At 32.6% G+C, this 24,131-nt stretch overlaps 2 protein-coding genes across 2 annotated transcripts; one reads left to right on the forward strand and one right to left on the reverse strand.

Moving 5' to 3' along the window:
• Positions 1–3,145: 3,145 nt before the first annotated feature.
• On the reverse strand, positions 3,146–4,903 carry LOC130590530 (uncharacterized). The gene has a single exon (XM_057393012.1). The coding sequence runs from the start codon at positions 4,901–4,903 to the stop codon at positions 3,146–3,148; it is 1,758 nt and encodes a 585-aa protein (XP_057248995.1).
• A 16,657-nt stretch (positions 4,904–21,560) lies between these two features.
• On the forward strand, positions 21,561–22,734 carry LOC130590623 (uncharacterized). The gene is made up of 5 exons (XM_057393106.1): positions 21,561–21,624; positions 21,708–21,881; positions 21,979–22,092; positions 22,178–22,247; positions 22,347–22,734. The coding sequence occupies exons 1-5, from the start codon at positions 21,620–21,622 to the stop codon at positions 22,482–22,484; spliced, it is 501 nt and encodes a 166-aa protein (XP_057249089.1). The 5' UTR covers positions 21,561–21,619; the 3' UTR covers positions 22,485–22,734.
• The last annotated feature ends 1,397 nt before the right edge of the window (positions 22,735–24,131 follow it).

Here is a 24,131-nt window from a genome sequence, read left to right on the forward strand (position 1 = left end):
TAGGAGAACAAGGGACTACACACTAACTCCATCCAAATCCTAAGCACCAGAGGAAATCCCCAAAAAGAAAAAAAAAATTAACAATATGCACATTGTTCCATGCCTCCCTAAAACCAGCAAATATATGCTGGATCAATAAAGCCAAGCAAAGCCACCATTCTCGCTGCACTTAAATCAATTGTTTTCAGACAGAAGTCGCAAAAATCACTACACAAAATCAGATGACTTCTGAATTTTGCTCTTACTCCATATGTCCACACACAAACAGCACCAGAGAGAGCTTTATTTGGCATCTGTACTCCAGACATGCATCCTATCCTCAGCATTAACTCTGCTTAGAGCAGTAGAGTAATAGAGTTACAGAAGTATTTTCCTCGTGTAATATTCCTTGTTCGGCAAAAGAAAGCGAAAGCAGGTTTGACAGGAAATGATAGGGTTCGGAGGCTCAGGCTAACAGAACAGAAAGAACTGAAAGTAAAATCACTAAAGGGAAACCCACTCAGTACTAACGGATTTAGTGAAGAGAATTAAGTGCTTGATAGTTGATACAGCAAGGACCCAACAGGCCATCACAGTAGGACTATGTAGGGAAAATAAGCGAGGAGGAGAGACAGTTCACAGGTAGAGCACTCTTTTCCACTGATATTTTACTAATTCTACAAGTGATAATCATGTAAATACTTACAATTGCTTCTGCGATTTCCAGATCAGTAGGATTCTTAAACATCATCACTCCATCCTTTTCAGTTGCATGAGCTTTGAGCCAAACTAAATGTCGAGGGACTTGTGTACATGAATCCCTTTCTTCTCAAGTTCCTTTTTCTGAAATTATACCATAGCATTTCAGAAACCAATATTAAATAGTCATAAATATCATTCTTAGTTAATCTAATTCAATTCGTCAAGACTTACAATCTCTTCTTCAAATATATATATCCTCGTCGTCCGCCTCGATAGCTCGTATTCTTTTTCAATGACTTCTCTTGATTTATTTTACTTTGCTCCTTCACATGACATTGCTCATTCTTTGTTAGTACAAAAAATTATTAATTTATAAAAATGGCCAAAACAGTATAATACTACCTGAAACTCGGGACTAGTACAATATTTTGTGAAATTCTCCCAATCATCTTGAGTTATCCAAGGATATTTCCATGGTCTTGTTTGCCTTAACTTTCCAGGTGATTTGTACAGCCACACCTTTCTCATTCTAGTCTTGAAAGCTCTCCATCGATTAGAGGCCCTCCCTAAGATCCATGCTTTACGTTTATCTGGTATTTCAAATCCTTTCTACATATTTACATAATTAGTACAGCATATATACATAAGCTCATAGTCAATTAGTTTTTTCGTAGCATTAGTTTAAGTTCAAATTTGTTTACCGTGATGAACTCGTACACCTCATTCTTCAATTCCTTTGGAACATCACTCCACTTCCTGTAATTTATGCCTACACGTTCTCGAACCATTACACCAATGTAAGTGGAAAGAGGAGTGCGATTTTCCCCTACTGGTACTTTATGTGTAGGATGCCATTCAACCGGAATTTTGGTTCCATCTTGAATTGCCTTTCCCACCTTTGCAAGTACAGTGCGACCTCTCTCATTTTCACGTCTAATCTTTTCAGCATCAGATGCTTCATCTTCTGGATCCGAGGCTAAGTTGTCTTCAGATGGACTTGGTTCCTTTCTTTTTTTGGCCATTACCTATAAAACACAAGAGCAACACAACAAGACCCACATTAAGAGAACATATGAAGAGAATATTTGTATTATATGTGCTAAACATAAAGCACAACTGTATTATATGAACATATGAAGAGAATATTTGTAAAAGCAATAGTGTAATCAACAAATTAATATTACATAAGAAGTAACTCCTTAAGAAATGCAAAGTCTCATACAAACTTTCTATATTATTAACATATTTGACAAAACCACACCTCATTTATGTCAAAGACTTTGTTTTACGACGACGCTTCCGCGAGATCCCCTCATCAATGTTTTCGTCCGCATACATTCCTTCGTCATGGTCATTTCGTACATATGTCGAAGATTCACCATTGTCATCAGTCTCAAATTGTACCTTATTCATGAAAGACCCGTCCTCCATCACAATATCTCCTTCGTAGTCATCAATTATATGTCGAGAACGTGGTGATATAACTACAGAATTTCTCTTATCAGATGGATCAGTCACATAAAACACTTGTTTAGCTTGACTAGCTAATATGAAAGGATCTTCCTTATGGCCAATTTTGTTAAGATTGACTACAGTAAATCCTAAGTCATCAATAAGAACACCAGTGTTGTTGTCAACCCACTTGCAACCAAAAAGAGGAACGGAGAAACCATTATAATGCAGCTCACATATCTCTTCAATGACACCATAATAACGCATTTTATAATAAACGGGATGCTTATCTTTAACACTAGCAAAATGCAAAGCTTCGGCTTCCAAAGTTACTCCACTATTCTGCATGGTGCTATGTTCATCTTGGTTCTTTCTGTAAAATGTACAACCATTAATGGCAAATCCAGAGTATAAAGAGGATTGAAATTCGGTCCATAGGCTAAACTCTTAAGTCGATCAGAAATGTCTTTTTTTGAATTTTTGAGTTCTTCCATTACTTGTTTCTTGAACCAAGCACTGAATGAATTCTTATGTTCATTTGCTAGAGACTTCTCATGGGCCTTTCGATTTTTTTGTCTCAAGTAAGTCATGTGTTGCTTAACATAAGGTGCAACTTCTTCCACATTATGCAGAACATAGGTGTGTGCCGAAATCCACTTGTCATAAGATAAGTCAACTTGTTTATGACCAATGGTGCCCTTTCCGTCCATTCTGTCACTATGACGAGATGTGGGAAGCCCTATCATCTTCACATCTCCTAGGTACTCACTACAAAATGCCATAACATCCTCATATAGGGCTCGTTCAGCTATACAACCTTCGGGCCGCCTATGATTCTTCACATAACCCTTATATGTTTTCATTTGTCTCTCGAAAGGGTATTGATTTCTTAAATACACCGCCCACAAAATCTAACCTCTCTCACTAAATTACGGTCAGATGAATCATGACATCAAAAAATGATGGAGGAAGTACATTTCCAATTGGCACAAAATCACAACAATTTGACTTTCTAAATCATCCAAGTCTTTAGGATCAATGACTTTGCTGTAGATTGCATTAAAAAAGAACATAACCTAGTTATGACAACTCGAACATTTTTAGGCAGAATACCACGAATTGCCACTGGTAACAATTGTTGCATTAAAACATGGCAATCATGAGATTTTAGGCCCATAAGTTTCAAGTTTTGCATAGAAACAAGACTACTGAAGTTTGAAGAGTAACCCTGAGGCACTTTCACTCCAGCCAAACACTCACAAAACTGAATTTTCTCCTTTCTTGACAGTGTATAAGCAGCTGGGGGTAAAAAATTTCTAGATCCTTTCAAAATGGGATGAAGTTCAGTTCTAATATTCATTTCCTTCAAGTCATCTCTAGCATTAGGGCCGTCCTTTGTCTTTCCAGGGATATTCAGTAAGGTACCAATAAGACTATCACATACATTCTTTTCGATATGCATTATATCTAAAGAATGTCTAACAAACAAGAGTCTCCAATAAGGCAAGCTCCACAAATTAGAACACTTCTTATAGCCCTGTGCTGGCAGTTCTTTTTTGTTTCCTTTCCCAAATGTGATCTGCATATCTTTTATCTTTGCAAACACATCTTCACTCGTTGACACCTTTGGACGTCTTTCAAACATTTGTTTCCCATCAAATGCCTTCTTTCTCCATCGATAAATATGATCAAATGGCAAAAATGGACGATGTCCAAAAAAAACATTCTTTTTTGATGCTTTTAGTCGTATTCCCTTGAAACCATCCTCGCATAGGGGACAAGGTGCCTTCCCTTTCACGGTATACCCCGAAAGATTTCCATATGCTGGATAATCTTGAATAGTGCAGAATAACATTGCCCTCAAATTGAACTTTTCCTGGCGATGTGCATCAAAAACCTCAACACCTCTCTCCCACAGAATCTTCAAATCATCAATAAGAGGTTGCAAGTAAATGTCAATGTCATTTCCAGGCTGTTTTGGTCCAGAAATTAGCAATGATAACATCATGTACTTTTTTTTCATGCACAAGGAAGGAGACAAGTTATAAGTAACCAAAATAACTGGCCAAGTACTATATGTGCTACTAAGGGAGCCGAATGGGTTCATACCATCTGTAGATAGTGCAAGGCGTAGGTTACGTTCATCTTTCTTAAAATCAGGAAACGTTTCATCAATAAACCTCCACTGCGGGGAATCAGCTGGGTGTCTCATTAACCCATCCTTCGTACGACCATTATGATGCCATGTTAACTTCTCTGCATCCCCTGGATTTGAAAACATACGTCGAAACCTTGGTATTATTGGGAAATACCATAAAACCTTAGCCGGTATTCCTACCTTTTTCTTATATCGTGATGTATTGCACACGGGACAATCGTCTAATGATTCATACTCATTACGATATAGAATGCAATCATTAGGGCAAGCATGGATCTTCTCGTAGCGCAATCCCATAGTAGATAATATCTTTTTTGCCTCATAAGTACAACCTGGAAGAACATTATCCTCTGGAAGCATGTCTTTCACCGCTTCAAGTAACAGAGTAAAACTTGCATCACTCCAACCACCACCTACTTTCAAGTTATACAACTTGAGTACAGATGATAATCTTGTGTACTTGGTGCAACCGTTGTACAAAGGCCTCTCAGAATCACTTAACAAGGTCTCAAACATAGCAGGATTACCATCAAAATTTTCCTCAACAACATGTATCATGTCCTCCAACCTATCACCCTCATTACTATCATAACCTTCACTAACATCATCCATAAATAGAGTTTTTTCCTTAGCTTCACCATGAAAAATCCAACGGGTATGTTCTATCAAAGGCCCATTTACTCAAATGATTTAGTATCTCATCAACTCTCTTATGCAACAAATTATGGCACATAAAACAAGGACAAGGAAATCTATCATTTCCTCCACCATTCTTCACAGCAAAATTTATAAATTCCTTCACTCCAGCAATATACATCGGGTCACCGGGTTTTGTCGTGGTAATCCAACTACGATCCATTTCTACATATCACATGTGCAGATAAACATGTATTTACATGATTACGAAATAAGAAGTTGCACTCAACAATCCATATCTTTAGTCTTTCTCATCCAAAAAAAAACACGTGCTAGAAAGCAATATAAAACACAGTTCAATATAATAATAACCTAAACTTTAAACAAGATATCCTCTTCTCAGTTTGGTTATTCTGTATACTTATCAATACTCCTTCGTGAATTCCTAAAGACAGAAAGGAGACTGCAAGGTGACCTAGGAGTTGTGACTGGTTGTTCAAGGGACTCCAGTACTTGACCAATGTATCTTTACAAATCATAGGATTATTATTACTGATGTGAACTTATTGTAATAATAGTGAAATTACCAATGTATCACTGCCGCCTTTGTAAATCTGGTGCTCTTCCTGTTAATGTTATAAGCTCTCACAGCAGTCTCCCTACCACAACTCGTAATTGTTTTATTGAAACGGCGAAGAGTAGACAGGGTTCATGCCTTGAGATACTCGCATTACTCTCTAAAACTTTACTATATTTTTTCCATATTAGTTCAAACACTTATCATGGATGATAGAACATAACTTTAACTTCTAAGAGATGAGTTGTTGAGTGGTTACTTAGTTATTTTCTTAAAACAAATTAGATGTGTTAATCGATAGCAGAGTAATTATCATCACAGCTCTTGGAATCTTTTCATGTTGTATATGTAAATATTTTTAATTCAGGATACAATTTAATTTATAATGAAAATCTATAAACAAATTAAACAAGAATTTCGATCAAAACATATATATTTCAATTACCCTAACAAAACAAATTGGAGGGCGAGATGAATTGGGTTCAACTAGTTTAATACCTGGATACTGGCGGACGAATTACGTCGCTATGGCGTGGTGGCGTCGCTGGGGCGTGGTGGTGGTAATCGAACAAGACTCCCCTGGCAGACGAAATCAAGAGACCGGCGAAGACGTAATTGGACGACAAACCCGACTCCACTGGCAGACGAATTGGCCGGCAAGGTTACGCGACGGTTTCCGGCGATTGAATTTTGGCGCAATTTTCAGGCGGGTGGTGCAGTACTGTTCTATCGGTAGTGCGTGTTTGCTGAGGAAGATGACGCACGCTTTTGGCTTTTTTTTTTTACTGGCTTTCAATGCAAATTAAAATGATGGAGTAAGTAAATTAAAGGTAAGTTAAGTAATTAAAGAATAGTATATTTAGGGTTTTACTTTTTTAAAATAGAGATATAAGAGGTAACTAACTTTTAGTGGATATAGATGTGGGTGTGTTGATTTTTTTTTTTTATTATTAGTAATTAGTAATATTAGTTATTATATACCTGAAATTACGTACAGGAATATATGAAAAAAAAAATTAAAAAAATAAAATCAAAATGACCACTTAATAGGAATAAGTGGTTTCTTTAATATTAAATTTTTTACAAGGTTCAAAAAGACCACCTTTTTAAAGGAGAGGTCTCATTTATCATGTCATAACAGACCACCTATAGAACAAATTAGGTTTTTTTGGCTAAATAATCACCCATGTCATTAAAGAGGTCTCTCAAAGGTGATACTTTTGCCCATATTTGTAGTAGTGCACTGTAGCTGTCTAGTTGATACACTCATATAGAAGTATTTGTCAACTTTCTTCCCCTGCCACTCATTACTGTTTAACTAAAGACATTCAAAGTGAAACTGGTCCCTGCATTTAAAAAACTAAAAAGAAAAACAAAATCCAAAAAAAAAAAAGTTGATCGATCAGGTCAAATAATAATAGTAAGGTTCCATGCATTATGCATATATACTAAAGTTGTAATCGTTTATAGTAGTATTAAGAGGGGGACCATGCTTGTGATATGGACCTCAGTCCCAAATCAGTCCCCACTGATGAAGATTGATCATTCATACAACATTTGTAGCTATTCATCAAACAGTCTTCTGCAATATGAATAAAAAGAGCAGAGAATATATTATGTGTAGTACATTACATTTACAGGCCCCTAAAAGCTGCATTTCATGAAATTATGAGGATATATGGATGGTCCTTCTGATCTTATGAATGGCTTACAGGCTTAGGACGGACTTTAGTGAAAATGTGTGTGCCTTTATATATGCCTTTTGCTCTTACACTATAGACAATCATCAGTAATCACGGAGCTCTAGGACATATGAATGCAATTATTCCAATTTTTTTTTTGAAGCGGACCATGCCTAATTGTAAAAGTATCTATAGTGAAATTCATCATTAGTTTTATTTCCATTAATTATCATTTTGTGTAATTTGTATGTATAATTCGGCATGAATGATCGTATTGGATCAAGACATTTAGATAGGTAAAGAACATAAAAAAAAAAAAAAACTAGCTAGCTTTTTTAGTTAGAAAAGATAATTAGTCCGAATATCAATCCCTACTAAGCTACTAGTTTCAGAGCACATCAACTCAAAGGCTGGGTACAAGACTAAATAGCCTAACAAGTCTAAAGGTTCATTGCCCCCATAAGTAAATGTCCCAACATATTGTTGGGATGAGAATTTTAACCTTGGACAATACCCTAAAATTTGAAATAGTACTCCACTAACGTACCACTTATCCCTTCGTAATTCATCCTCTATGTAACAACTATAGTGCAAAACTTGTAGATTTAGTTGTTACAAATTGAAACCATATTAGAATCATCGCGGACGCTTTTAACTGAAGCTCCTTATGATGAATGTAAGGCACCAAAGCGTTTTTATCAAATCATAAATTCATAAGCATGTTATTTCGTCAGCACCAACTTCTTATAGAATGTTGAGCAAATAAATGTGAAGTGTTCATGAATCATGTAGTGGTGCTCTTGATCATTTTCCTGACCCTAGCTAAATTGCTAGAAGTACTATACGTCAAACCTACAAACTTAGGCTATGTTTAGTTCACCTGAAATTTTCTGATCTGAACTTATCTGATCTGATCTGAACTTATTTCTTCTGATCTGATCTGATCTGATCTGAATTTTTTTTTTCTGATTACAAGATCTTATCTTTTAGATTTTTCTCAATATATAAGAAAAAATATAGTCATGTGGGGTCTTGTTTGATTCGTCTCAATGAGTACATTATTAATATTCAATTATTATAATTTTTACTAATATGTAATGAAAGATATAATGATTTTTAAATATAAGCATGATCTGAACTGATCTGATCTGATTAAATCTGATCTGATTAGATCTGAAATAAGCAAAAATAAGGTGAATTGAACATAGCCTTAGTAATGCATGTCGCATTCTAGTCAAAGTGTAGAATATTTTTCAACCGGACATGCGAAGGTCGCAAAACCCTTTTTCTTTCTCAACTCAACTTCTTTTTAATACATATAATGATGACAGAAATATAATCTGTTTGTCCTCAAGTAAAAATCATGATTAATTGTTTTGGTCAAATTTGTATATTTGAAAATTTTGTCATAAACTATATATGCAAACATAATTTTTTTTGAAACTATCTTATGATAAAAAAAAAGTGAAATATTGCAGAAAGTTATATTTGTCTAGATTTTGGACATTGACCACCATTTTCGATGATGACCTTTCTTTTCTTTCTTTTTTTGCTTTTCCCCCTTCAGTTTCCCTCCTATTTCACCCAAAATATCCATTTCCCTTTGAAAAATTAAATTAGGTATAAAGATGCGGTAATTTAGCAAATTTTAATAATAATGGTTAAGTTTAAAATAAAGGTAAAAGAAAAGGTTAGCGACTTAGAGCCAGAAAAAAGTGGTCAAGGGTCGAAAACTGGCTAAAAGTAGCTTTTTACAATATTTTTCCTTTAGAATGTAGTTTCTTACAACTTTTTATTTTGATTAAGAAGTTTTTCGCAAACACGAGTCTTAATAAGATAGTTTTTGACAAATTTTCCTATATTTGTTTTTTTATTGTAACTACTAATGTAATTATCAAAATAACATAAACTAATTGTTATTAGTTGCTATTCATCTCATATTCATCAAAATGGGATACCTCTAATTGTTGCATTGGCCTTGTTTTGTAAATAGGAGATTGGGCATAAAGTAGAGATTTTGACTCTTTTTAAAGGATTAACTAGTCAAATCCCTCTAATATTGGTGTTTGGTAAATAGGAAACTCAAAGAGTTTTTTGAACCCAAATCTCTAATTAGAAAGGGCTAGTGGGAGAAGCTTTTTGTGAGAGAGGACTGGAAACATGGAAATCTCAAGACAAACAAATGTCATGTTATCACATCTACTCTCCCTTCCTCCACACAATCAAATGAGACATTAAACCATAAAAATGTATGTTTGAAGACTCGAACACATGACCTCTCATTTGATATGCTAATATGCACTAACCAACTACACTATAATGTTCATGTTGGTCTTTATGGGGGAAAAATCATTTCAAGACATATATTTCTATTTATGAAGATTTCAAACATACCTCATTAAATAATCTAGGACGTATGGCCCGGGACAAAAACTAATTATAATACAATCACTAATTAACAGTTAACAGCTATTCGTATATTCTCGAATAGGACTACACTTTAATTAAAGACATTAATAATCAAACATGGAATTGGATATCATGAATGTCAAACAAACTATTTAAGGATGGAGATAGTATGTATGAGTTCGTTTTTTGTGCACCAGGATAAATGTGCACCATCTTAGACCCACCCATCCTTCGACAACAAGACATGCATCCACATTAATTTTCGTGGTACCTGCAGGGGGAGGAAACCAATGATGTGGACTGTTGCATGGAGCATTCATGCTCACGTTTTAAATGTGTCCAGCATACTTTGCATTTTCTTCCACCAACCGTGAGACCCGAGCTAATTGAACAACATGAGGGGTAATTTTGTTCTTGAAAATCAAGCTATATTTCTCTCCCCACAAAACCCATGCCAAGTAAGCTCCTTTAATCTTCATTTTGTTATCAAGGCCACACCACGTAGCTATAATATATACACATAGAAGCTGCAGGGGCAATATCGAGCAACATCTCACACCCACTGTTAGTCCAAATATCCGCAAGAATAGGACAATAAAAAATAGCATGGTTCTGCGTTTCTGTCATACCACATCCCCAGGGACAACAATCATCATTCGTCATGTGACGGTATTAAAGCAGACTACGAACAAAAAGAGAATTGGTGCAAAGTCGTCAAAGAAAGTGAAGAACCTTTGGGCTAACCTCCATTATACACCAAATATCCACCCAAGATTGGTGAAAATTATCAAGATTTCCACCTTTTCCGATCATGTAGGCCGTCTTCACCGAGTAATTAGCATCCTTTGTAAAGGCCCATGTAAGTTCATCTTTCATCGGAATCGAACTAAGAGGTGTACCGAGAATACACCTAGTATCCCGCTCATCAAAGAAAGAATCAAGAGCATCAGTCCTCCACTCCATACTCAGATCACTATATCGATCAAATCACTCACCACAAATAAGTTAGGATTTTTCTCACTCGTAAGAAAACGACCATTTTCATCAACTACCCATGGATCATCCCACAACTTGATTTTTGTCCCATTTCCAACTCTCCACAGCACTCCCTCTTTAACAAGAGCTTTTGAACTCCAAATACTGCTCCATGAATAACTACTTGAATAACCAAGAGGGGCATCTAAGAAATCACAATTTGAAAATTATTTAGCTTTCATCACTCTACCAAAAAGTGAGCCAGGTTCACGAATTAATCTCCAGGCCTGCCTTCCTAATAAAGCATCATTGAAAACTTTGAGATCTTTAAAACCCATACCTCCCAAACATTTCAAGGAACACATAGAATCCCAACTCTTCCAATGAACCTTTCTTTGAGAAATTGAGTTGCCCCACCAAAAACGTGTCATAGCTGACTAAATCTTCTGGATAATCATACAAAGAATTTTGTAAACCCCATGAGATAAGTAGGAATGGCCCGGATAACATACTTTGGCAAAATTTCTTTCCCAGCTCCAGATAACAACTTCTCTTTCCAGCCTTGGAGTTTCTTCCGAATTCTATCTATTAGTTAGTCAAAAATAGCTTTCTTTGACCTACCAGAGATAGAGGGGATACCAAGATACTTCTCGTGCATGTCGACTTGCTGCATGTTCAAAATGTTTGTCAACTCTTCTCTTTGAGCGATGCTAACTCTACTGAAAAAGATTTCCGACTTTTCATAATTAATTTTCTGCCCAGATGCTAACTCATAATGGTTGAGAATATCAACAATAACAGTGCATTCCTGTCGGGTAGCTCTAGTGAAAGAGTAAATTGTCATCAGCGAAGAAAAGATGAGAGATTACCGGATCACTGCGACTGGCTTTAGTTCCATGAATCTGCTTTTCCTAAACTTTTCTATGAAGCATTTTTTAGAAAGCATCAGCAATCATAATAAAAAGACAAGGAGAAAGAGGGTCGGCCTGGCGAAAGCCAGAGCAGGAACAATAGAACCACAGACACATCCATTAATAATGAAGGAATACGTGACCGAAGAAACACAATTCATGATCAGATTCATCCATCTCCCATCAAATCCCATAGTAAGCAAAAGCTTCCTGAGAAATCCCCATTCTACCCTGTCATAGGCTTTACTCATATCCAACTTCATAGTAATAGTACCTCTCTGACTAAGACTCATGTTCTTCATAGAATGGAAGACTTCCATAGCAATAAGAGCATTATCAGTGATGAGTCGTCATCCAGGAACAAAAGCACTTTGTTGTTCAAAAATCATGTGGGGAAGAAATTCTTTCATTTGAATCACAATATCTTTAAAGACCAGCTTATAAAGAACGTTACACAGAGCAATAGGCCTAAAATCTGCAGCCTTCGTGGGATTTTACACTTTGGGGATCAAGACAATGTTAGTATTATTAACACAACTAGGAGAAGAGGAGCCATGTAAAATATTAGTAACAAATAATGTTACATAATCGTCAATAATATGCCAGAATTGCTAGTAAAATATAGCATGCATACCATCGGGGCCAGGAGCTTTGCATGGATGCATTTGCTGGAAGGCTGCAAAGATCTCATCTTTTGTAAAAGGCCTCATAAGCTGTAGATTACAAGCATTGGACACTACAGGATCAATAAACTTCAACACATCACAAAAATTTGAATCACAAGGATTCAAAGAAGTGAATATCGAATTGAAATATGATGTAAAATTATTTTCAATATTATCTACATCATCACACCAAGCCCCCTGACCATCAAATAAGCCCTTGACATAGTTTCGTTTCAGACGTTGAGAGGCTTTATGATGAAAATTATCCTTCACCTCCGCCACTCTAGATCTCAAACACCAGTATGCTTCATATTTCGCATGAAATCATCAAGTTTTTTCTCAAGCTCCACACAATTTTGCAATTCACATCTGAAACGAGTTGTTGTTGGGCCGACAATAATTTCTTTTCTACATTCTTAATTTGCTTCCCGAGCTTCTTAAAAGTTTCAGCACTCCAAGTCAACGAAGTCTGGGCCATGGACTCCATTCAACACGTAATGGGGGACCCAACAGTTTTTTCCCAAGCTTCACGAACTAGATCTTCACAATGACCATCCAAAAGCCAACATTTTTTTTTTGCTAAATCAAAGAAATCTATGTTTCGAATGATAAGTGAACGTTCAAATTTGTGAAGCATTTCCATTGTTTGTTTTTGACGACATGATTTCAAGGATATGTTGAGAGAAATTACAACCCGAACCCGAAATCGAATACGGAAACACGAACACGAACACGAAAATACGAATACGAATATAATAATAATAATAATAATAAATAATAATAATAATAATATAATAATAATAATAATAATATAATAATAATAATAATAATAATAATAATAATAATAATAATAATAATAATAATAATAATAATAATAATAATAATAACAATAATAATAATTATTATTATTATTATCATTATTATTATTATAACGATAACATTAGCAATAATAATAATAATAATATTAAATAGATAAGTTGCAATCAAGTCCTAAGTGCACTCTACTAAGGGTGCGTTCTCTTCAACTTAAAAAATTAAGTTTCAGGTCCAATAAGTTCAGATAAGTTCAGATAAGTTGCAATCAAGTCCAATCAAGGAAAAAGTTCCAATCAGGGCAATAAGTTGCAAACTTGCAATCACCCTCTTCAATCAATACGGAATACGAATATGAATAGGAAACCAAAAACGAAACCAAATACAAATACCAATACGAATAGGAATACAAAAGCGAACCAGAAACGGAAACCGAAAATGAACCCCAACCTGAAACTGAAAAAAAACGAATACGAAAACGAAAAGTGAAAACGAATACGAATACGAATAGGGAATACAGAATACGAAATACAAATACTAATACTAATACGAATAGAAATAGGAATAGGAATACGATTACGAAACCGAATACAAATACGAATACGAAGTACGAATACGGATAGGAATACGAATACGAATACGAATATGAATACGAATACGAATGCGAATACGAATACGAATACGAATACGAATAGGAATAGGAATAGGAATAAGAATAGGAATAGGAATAGGAATAGGAATAGGAATAGGAATAGGAATAGGAATAGGAATAGGGATACGAAATTGAAACTGAAAACGAAACCAAAACCGAAAACGAAACGGATACAGAAATCGAATACGAATAGGAACATGAATACGAATACAGAATACGATTATGAAACCGAATACGAATATATAGGAATACAAATAGGAATTCGAATACGAATCGAACCGGAAATGGAAACCGAACTCGAAACGGAAAACGAACCCGAAACCTAAAACGTAAATGAAAACGAAAATACGAACATGAAAATACAAATACGAATACAAACACGAATATGAATACGAAAATAAACACGAAAACGGATACGAATATGGATACGAATACAAATACGAAAACTAATACGAATATGAATACAAATACGAACACTAATACGAATATGAATACAAATACGATTACTAATACCAATACAAATACGGATACGAATACGAAATCGAAATTAAAAACGAATACGAATATGGAATACAAATACTGATACGAATTCGAATATGGTTATGAATAGGAAAACAAATACGATTACGAATACGGATACGGATACGAATATGAATACGAAATAAAGAACCAAACTGAAATCCAAAAAACCAAACCGATACCGAATAGGAATACGAATATGAAGCCGAATGCAAAATCGATCTGGAAACTGAACCAAAACGAATACAAATAGAAATACGAATATGAATACGAATACGAACAAGAATACGAATACGAATACGAATACGCATACAAATAGGAATAGGCATACGAAACCGAAATCGAAATCGAATACGAACAGGAACAGGAATACGAAAATGAATACAAATACGAATACGAAAACGAATACGAAATGAATACGAAAACAGAACCGAATACGAATTTAAATACGAATACGAATACGATTACTAATACAAATACAAATACGGATACAAAAACGAATACGAAAACTAAACCGAAACTGAAAATTAATACGAATACGAAGACGAATATATATACGAATAGGAATAGGAATATGAATCTGGAATACAAATACGGATACGAATATGAATTCGAATACGGATATGTATACGAAAAAGAAAACAAAAACAAATACGAATATGATTAGGAATACGATTACGAAAACGAATACGAATACGATTACGAATACGAAAACCAATACGGATATGGATACGAATACGAATACAAATACGAAGAGGAAAACGAAATCGAAAACGAATACGAATAGGAATACGAATACGAAATCGAATACGAAACTGATCCAAAAATCGAACCGGGAACGAAATCGAAAACGAAAACGAATACAAATACAAATACGAATACGAATACGAATAGGAATAGGAATAGGGATACGAAACCGAAATCGAAACCGAATACGAAACTGAATATGAATACGAAACCGAAAATGAAACTGATACCGAAATCGAATACGAATAGGAACGGGAATACGATTACGAAACCGAAAATGAAACTAATACCGAAATCGAATACGAATGGGATACGGGAATACGAATATGAAATCGAATACGAATAGGAATACAAATAGGAATTCGTATTCGAAACTGAACCAGAAGTGGAACCGAAAACCGAAAAAGAAATCGAAATCGAAAACGTAAACGAAAATGAAAACAAAAACGAATACGAATAAGAATATGAATACAAATACGAATACGAAAATGAAAACGAAAACACGAACACAAAAATACAAATACAAATACAAATACGGAAAACGAATACGAAAATGAAAACGAATATGAATATGAAAACGGATACGGATACGAATACGAATACGAATATGAATACGAATATGCATACGAATACTAATACGAATACGATTACTAATACGAATAGCAAACGAATACTAAATCGAAAACGAAACTGAAAACGAATACGAATACATATACGAATAGGAATACGATTACAAGTATGGAAGAAGAATACAGATACGAATACGAAAACAATTACGAATACAATTACGAATACGGAAACGAATACGAAAACCAAACCGAAAACAAAACCGAAACAAATAGGAATAGGAAACCGAAATCGATCCGAAAACCGAACAAAACCAAAACCGAAAACGAATACGAATAGGAATACGAATACGCATACGAATAATAATAGCAATATGAATAATAAGAATAGGAATACGAATACGAATAGAAATAGGAATAGGAAAAGGAATAGGAATAGGAATAGGAATAGGAATAGGAATAGGAATCGGAATAGGAATAGGATTAGGAATAGCCGAATATGAATAGGAATAGGAATACGAAACCAAAATCGAAGACGAATAGGAACAGGTTTATGAAAACGAATACGAATACAAAAACGAATACGAAAAAAATACGAAAAAAAACCCGAAAACGGATACGAATACGGATACGATTACTAATACGAATACAAATACGGATACAAATACGAAAACAAAACCAAAAACGAAACTGAAAACGAATACGATTACGAATACGAATATGGAGTACGAATACAGATACAAATACAAATTAGAATATGGATATGAATACGAAAAAGAAAACGAATACCGATACGAAAACGAATAAGAATACAGATACAGATACGAGTACGAATCAGAAAACAAAACCGAAACCGAATAGGAATACGATTACGAAACCGAATACAAAACCTATCCAGGAATCGAACCGCAACGAAAACGAAATAGAAAACGAATACTCAAACGAATGAATACAGGTACGAATAGGAATACGAATAGGAATAGGACTAGGAACCGAAATAGGAATATGAAAACCTCAATATAAATATAAATATAAATATAAATATAAATATAAATATAAATATAAATATAAATATAAATATAAATATAAATATAAATATAAATATAAATATAAATATAAATATAAATATAAATATAAATATAATATAAATATAAATATAAATATAAAAATAAATAAAATATAAATATAAATATAAATATAATATAAATATAAATATAAATATAATATAAATATAAATATAAATATAAATATAAATATAAATATAAATATAAATATAAATATAATAAATATAAATATAATATAAATATAAATATAAATATAAAATATATATAAATATAAATATAAATATAAATATAATATAATATAAATATAAATAATAAATATAAATATAAATATAAATATAAATATAAATATAATATAAAATAAATATAAATATAAATATAAATATAAATATAAATATAAATATAAATATAAATTAAATATAAATATAAATATAAATATAAATATAAAATTAATAAATATAAATATAAATATAAATATATATATAAATATAAATATAAATATAAATATAAATATAAATATAAATATAAATATAAATATAAATATAAATATAAATAAAAATATAAATAAAAATATAAATATAATAAATATAAATATAAATATAAATATAAATATCAAAATATAAATATAAATATCAAAATAAATATAAATATAAATATAAATATAAACCCTAAACCCTAAACCGTAAACCCTAAACCCTAAACCATATACCCTAAACCTTATACCCTAAACCCTAAACCCTAAACCCTAAACCCTATACCCAAAACCTTAAACCCTATACCCTAAACCCTATACCCTATACCCTATACCCTAAACCCTAAACCCCAAACCCTAAATCCTAAACCCTATACCCTATACCCTATACGCTAAACCCTAAACCCTATACCTTATACCCAAAACCTTAAACCCTATACCCTAAACCCTGAACCCTATACCCAAAACCTTATACCCTAAAACCTAATCCCTAAAACCTAAACCCTATACCCTATACCCTAGACCCTTAACCCTAAACCCTATACCCTAAACCTTAAACCCTAAACCCGAAACCATAAACCCTATACCTTATAGGCCTATACCCTAAACCCTAAACCCTAAATCCTAAACCCTATACCCTAAACCCTAAACCTTAAACCCTAAACCCTAAACCCTAAGCCCCAAACCCTAAACCCTATACCCTATACCCTAAACCCTAAACCTAAACCCTATACCCTAAACCCTATACGCTATACCCTATACCCTACACCCTAAACCCTAAATCATAAACCCTATACCCTATACCCTATACCCTAAATCCTAAACCCTAAACTCTAAACCCTAAACCATAAACCTTATACCCTGAACCTTATACCCTATACCCTAAACCCTATACCCTAAACAATATACCTTAAACCATAAACCCTAAACCCTAAACCCTAAACCCTAAACCTTAAACCGTAATCCCTAAACCCTAAGCCCTAAATCCTTAACCTTAAATCCTAAGCCCTAAACCCTAAACCCTATACCCTAAATCCTAAACCCTATACCCTAAACCCTATACCCTAAACCCGAAAGCCTAAACCCAAAACCCTATACCCTATCCTCTAAACCCTAAACCCTATACCCTATACTCTATACCTTATACTTTATACCCTATACCCTAAACCCTAAAACCTACCCTAAACTAGACACTAAACCCTATATTCTAACTCCTATACCCTAAACCCTAAATCCTAAAACCTATACCCTAAACCCTATACCCTATACCCTAAACGATATACCTTAAACCCTAATCCTTAAACCCTAAACCCGAAACCCTAAACTCTAAATCCTAAACCTTAAACCCTAAATCGTATACCCTAAACCCTAAATCGTAAATCCAATATTTATATTTATATTTATATTTATATTTATATTTATATTTATATTTATATTTATATTTATATTATATTTATATTTATATTTATATTTATATTTATATTTTATTTATATTTATATTTATATTTATATTTATATTATATTTATATTTATATTTATATTTATATTTATATTTATATTTATATTTATATTTATATTTATATTTATATTTATATTTATATTTATATTTATATTTATATTTATATTTATATTATATTTATATTTATATTTATATTTATATTTATATTTATATTTAATTTATATTTTATATTTATATTTATATTTATATTTATTTATATTTATATTTTATATTTATATTTATATTTTATTTATATTTATATTTAATTTATATTTATATTTATATTTATATTTATATTATATTATTTTATATTTATATTATATTTATATTTATATTTATATTATATTATATTTATATTATATTTATATTTATATTATATTTAATTTATATTTATATTTATATTTATATTATATTTATATTTATATTTATATTTATATTTATATTTATATTTATATTTATATTTATATTTATATTTATATTTATATTTATATTTATATTTATATTTATATTTATATTTATTTATATTTATATTTATATATTTATATTTATTTATATTTAATTGATATTTATATTGATATTTATATTTATATTATATTTATATTTATATTTATATTTATATTTATATTTATATTTATATTTATATTTATATTTATATTTATATTTATATTTATATTTATATTTATATTTATATTTATATTTATATTTTTATTTATATTTTTATTTATATTTTTTTTTTTATTTATATTATATTTTATATTTATATTTATATTTATATTTATATTTATATTTATATTTATTTTATATATATTTATATTTATATTATATTTATTTATATTTATATTTATATTTATATTTATATTTATATTTATATTTATATTTATATTTATATTTATATTTATATTTATATTTATATTTATATTTATATTTATATTTATATTTATTTTTATATTTATATTTATATTTATATTTTATTTATATTTATATTTATATTTATATTTATATTTATATTTATATTTATATTTATATTTATATTTATATTTATATTTATATTTATATTTATATTTATATTTATATTTATATTTATATTTATATTTATATTTATATTTATATTCGTATTCGTATTCGTTTTTAGTTTCGATTTCGTATTCGTATATGTATTTGTATTAGTAATTGTATTCGTATTCGTATTCGTATTAGTATTCGTATTCGTATCCGTATTCATATTCCTTTCTGTATTCGTGTTCGTATTTGTATTCGTATTTTCGTTTTCGGTTTTGGGTTCGTTTTCGAGTTCGGGTTCCGTTTCCGGTTCGATTTTGTATTCGAATTCCGATTTGTATTCCTATTCGTATACGGTTTCATAATCGTATTTCGTATTCCTATTTCTGTTCCTATTCATATTCGATTTTGGTATTAGTTTCGTTTTGAGTTTCAATTTTGTATTTTTATTCCTATTCCGATTCGTATTCGTATTCGTATTTCTATTCGTATTCAAATGTATTTATATTTATATTTATATTTATATTTTTCTATTTGAATTTATATTTATATTTGTATTTATATTTATGTTTATATTTAGTTTATTATTATTATTGTTGACAAGCGTAAAAGTCAAGTGGTCGGGGTCTTGTGTCTTGGGTTTTGTTGTGAGAATCATCTTGAGTAGTTTGCCGAAGACTAATTATTCTTAATAACGACCAAACACGTGTGTTGACAAGCGTAAAAGTCAAGTGGCTGCATATACCAAGAAACTGTGTAGGTATATTATGTGTAATAACGGATGTGAGAAGGAACAAATATTGAATGCAAAACAACAACTATGTATTGGCTACGTCCACGGGCAGAGAGAGAGAAAATTTTATTACTCTTGAGGAATTCCAGATTACAGATGTGTATAACACTAAAGACGACTTTTAAACAAATTAGATTAAGTATATATATATAAGCAGCTACAAAATCGCCAACCTGCGTCGAAAACACCACCGCCCGATTGCTCGAGCCAAACCGCCTGGTCGGACGCGCAAGCTATTTTGACAGAACTTTGTCCGGTCACTCGCCCGGTCTCACAAACCGCCTGGGCTGGCGACCCCGTCGGTCGGGCGAGACTTGCACAATTGACTGGGCAAGCACTCGAACTCGCCCGTTTCTTCGCATCTTTAACCTGACTCATGGCATTATCTTTACAAATCTCCACCTTGACTTAAATCCTCTCACAACAAACTAGATAACCAGATAACAGATGCATTAAGCAACACCTAGAGTCTCCCTGCAACTAGATTTTTCCCAAAAGACAACCAGACCAGATTTGTCCTTTAAGGACACCAGATTAGCCCCTAAGGACCCCAAACTTTCCCCAAAGGACAATTAAAAACCTCAAACATTAAGCAAGTCCAAACAATGCTAAAACTTGCTCTGCGGAACCGGCTTGGTGAACATATCAACGGTATTATCAACTGTACTTACCTTCTTCACCTTAATTATCGTCTCACTTCTTAGAAAATGATACTCGGTATCAATGTGTTTATTTGTCTCATGATGAACTTGATCCATGGCCAGGCATATCGCACTTAAGCTGTCACAATACATTATTGCCTGATCATGATGTAGACCCAAATCACCGACTAGCCCCTTTAACCAGATTTCCTCCTTAGTTGCTTCTGTCAAGGTCATATACTCTGCTTCAGTAGTAGACAAAGTCACTGTAGGCTGAAAAGTAGCTTTCCAACTCACAACAAAACCACCAAGAGTGAAAACATAACCAATCATAGCTAACGTCCACATCCCCAGCATAATCAAAATCAGAGAAACCTGTAACTAAACATGTCACATAACCTCCATATATAAATAAGACCAACATCTGACGTAACTCTAAGATACCAAAATATCCTCTTGACTGCCTGCCAATAATCCTTACCAGGATCACCCATGAACTTACTAACAACACTGACTGTATGTGCAAGATCCGGCCTAATTGAAAGTGGCCAAATGTATTTTTTTTACAATATGTATGCAACATATATGCCATTTTTTCTTATTGACTTATTTGTTTTTTGACATCAAATATTGACTTTTTTTAATATTCTGACAAGATGTTTTCCAACTTCTGACGGGAGAATGGCTTAATGTATCCATTTTGCAAGTATTTATGATGTGAGATTTCTCAAACTCTAAACTAATCAAAATTGATATTTATTATTATTATTGGCATCTAACTATAAATATTTGGAGTGTAGGTACTTGTCAGATGATAATGAGGTGAATGGAGATTCAAATATTGGTTTCATATGTCCTAGTATGATTTTGGAGACCATGCTACGCCATGAACCAGATGTCGCGATCAACTACATGCAAAGGACAATGAAAGTCAATCGAGAGATGACATACATCATGCTTCCGTACATTGAAAAGTATGTTGGTTACACTAATTTTTACCTTGTTTTATCTTTATATATGAACTTATAGTTAAAGTATATGTTGAACATCACATTTTGTTGCATGCTTTAGGCAACATTGGATTCTTCTCGTCCTTTCTCTATCCAAAAAAAAAACCGTATATGTATTTGATGATTCGCTTAAGAGATCAGATAGATCCTTGACTATCAAGGAACCGATGCATACGTAAGTTAATAATTCTTATAATTCTTACATGTATTTTATGATATTTTAAATACTTTATAAATAGTAATTCTTTTATTGTACTTAGTGCATATACATCATTCCTGCGCCTTGAAGGTATCAAAAAAGCAACAAAATTGTCTTGGATATCTATGAAGGTAAAGCTCTTATGGTTTTGTATTTGATACGCATTTTATAGTTCTATTTAATATTTCTTAATTTTTCGATTCTAATATGTGTATTTAAATGTGGTGTAGTGTGCTCAACAAACGGGAGGAGATGAATGCGGCTATTTCGTTATGAAATACATGTTGCTAATCGCCCGCTTTCTCCATGAGTCAAATGATTTGAAGAAGGTATATATATGTTGTAAATTCGTTACTTTACTTATATAATTTTAAAGTTTATTAACTAAGTTAACATATTTATAGGATTTTCCTCCAAGCGTTGAGCCATACACCATAGAAGATATCAACGAACTCAAAGACCATTTTGCGCAATACTTTAAACATCTCGTGGGGGAAGAAAAGGCCAAGTAACTTGTTAGTGTAGTAAGTGTAGTAGTTGTACATTATTGGTTGACTATTGCAACATTGGTTGAGTATTGCAACATTGGTTGCTTGCTTGAGATCATTTGAGATGTATTGAAACAGGTTTTGATATATATATAACTTTTTCCCAACGATTTTCTTGGGTTATCCATATTACAAAGGAGACTCTACAGAATTTTCCCCTCACAATTATTAATATGAATGCTTTTGAATAATCAAATTTTAGCAATATGTAAACAAACCAACAAAAAAGCTGAAAAAAACGAAAAAAAAGATTAATCAAACATTTGCGTCGCACATGGCACAAAGTGCGACGCAGGTGCGCACAATGTGTGTCGCACATTGCCCTCCCCAGGTTAGCCTGGGATGGCAGGGAAATGTGTGTCGCACCAAGGCAAGGTGCGACGCACATTGCGTGGGCTGCTGGGGATGGAATTGTGCGTCGCACGTTGTCTCATGTGCAACACATTGCTAATCCTATTGGGGGCTGAGAAGACCAATTTGCGTCGCACCGTATACAAGGTGCGATGCAAATAGCTCAACCATCTGCGTCGTTTCCGCATACGACGCAGATCAGTTCAGGGTCATTTGTGTCGAGACCTTTGTCGTCGGACCAAAGTCCGACGCAAATAGGGGTCCAGGGTCCGATGCAAATCGACCTTTTCCTACTAGTGAACATGTGGGTTATAGTAAAAATAACAACAAATAAAATTTACTCATTTGTCACATACGGAAAGGACATCACACTAAGATCATAATCTTAAAACAAAACACAAAACGGGATATGGCGAAATCCGTAGAGACGCGGTCATAAGGGTCTTTATGATAAAATCAACAATTTGCTTCATTTTCAATTAGGACTTGCCCTAGCCTCTTTAGGTGTTATAACTTCCTTGATAATCCAGCACATGTATTAATTCTTTACCTGCTTATGCGTTCATAGCACAAGATTTTACTACTCAAGTTGCGTTATATACGCATCACCAATATATCGCAGGATTCATTATGACAGGAGCATTTGCTTATAGAGCTATATTTTTCATTCGAGAATACAACCCGGAACATAATGAAGGTAATGTATTGGCAAAAATGTTAGACCGTAAAGAAGCTATCATCCCTCATCAAAGTTGGGCCAGCCTCTTTTTAGAGTTCTATTCTAAAAAATTTCTCTCATATATGATTGTGGATTGTCGATCGAACATAACAAAAAAAAACTAAATATTTCATATATTATCCATTTCTAAATTAATTCATCTGATCAAGCCAATATTCTCTCTGTTTTATCTTATTATTCTTTTTGTGGGAAATATGCCCATTGGTAACCTCGTACTTTTGCTGAATCTCACTAGTAACCTCGAATTTTTTTTTTTCCCATTGGTAACCCTGTACAATATAGACATTCTCAACCATGACTTTGATGAGGAATATTCCATTAAAAAGGGAATCTTCCGTTAGATTAACTCCTTAAACCATAATTAATCATCATAATTA

Source organism: Beta vulgaris, chromosome 2 (genome assembly GCF_026745355.1).
Source record: "Beta vulgaris subsp. vulgaris cultivar EL10 chromosome 2, EL10.2, whole genome shotgun sequence".
Taxonomy (NCBI): Eukaryota; Viridiplantae; Streptophyta; class Magnoliopsida; order Caryophyllales; family Amaranthaceae; genus Beta; species Beta vulgaris.

Excerpts from the sequence above, each read along its gene's own strand:
- LOC130590623 (XM_057393106.1), top strand. Across the intron at positions 21,882-21,978 it reads ATGCTTCCGTACATTGAAAA|GCAACATTGGATTCTTCTCG; the intron begins GTATGTTGGTTA and ends TGCATGCTTTAG. Across the intron at positions 22,093-22,177 it reads ATCAAGGAACCGATGCATAC|TGCATATACATCATTCCTGC; the intron begins GTAAGTTAATAA and ends TATTGTACTTAG.
- LOC130590530 (XM_057393012.1), bottom strand. The coding sequence starts at position 4,903 with ATGGATGATGTTAGTGAAGGTTATGATAGTAATGAGGGTGATAGGTTG.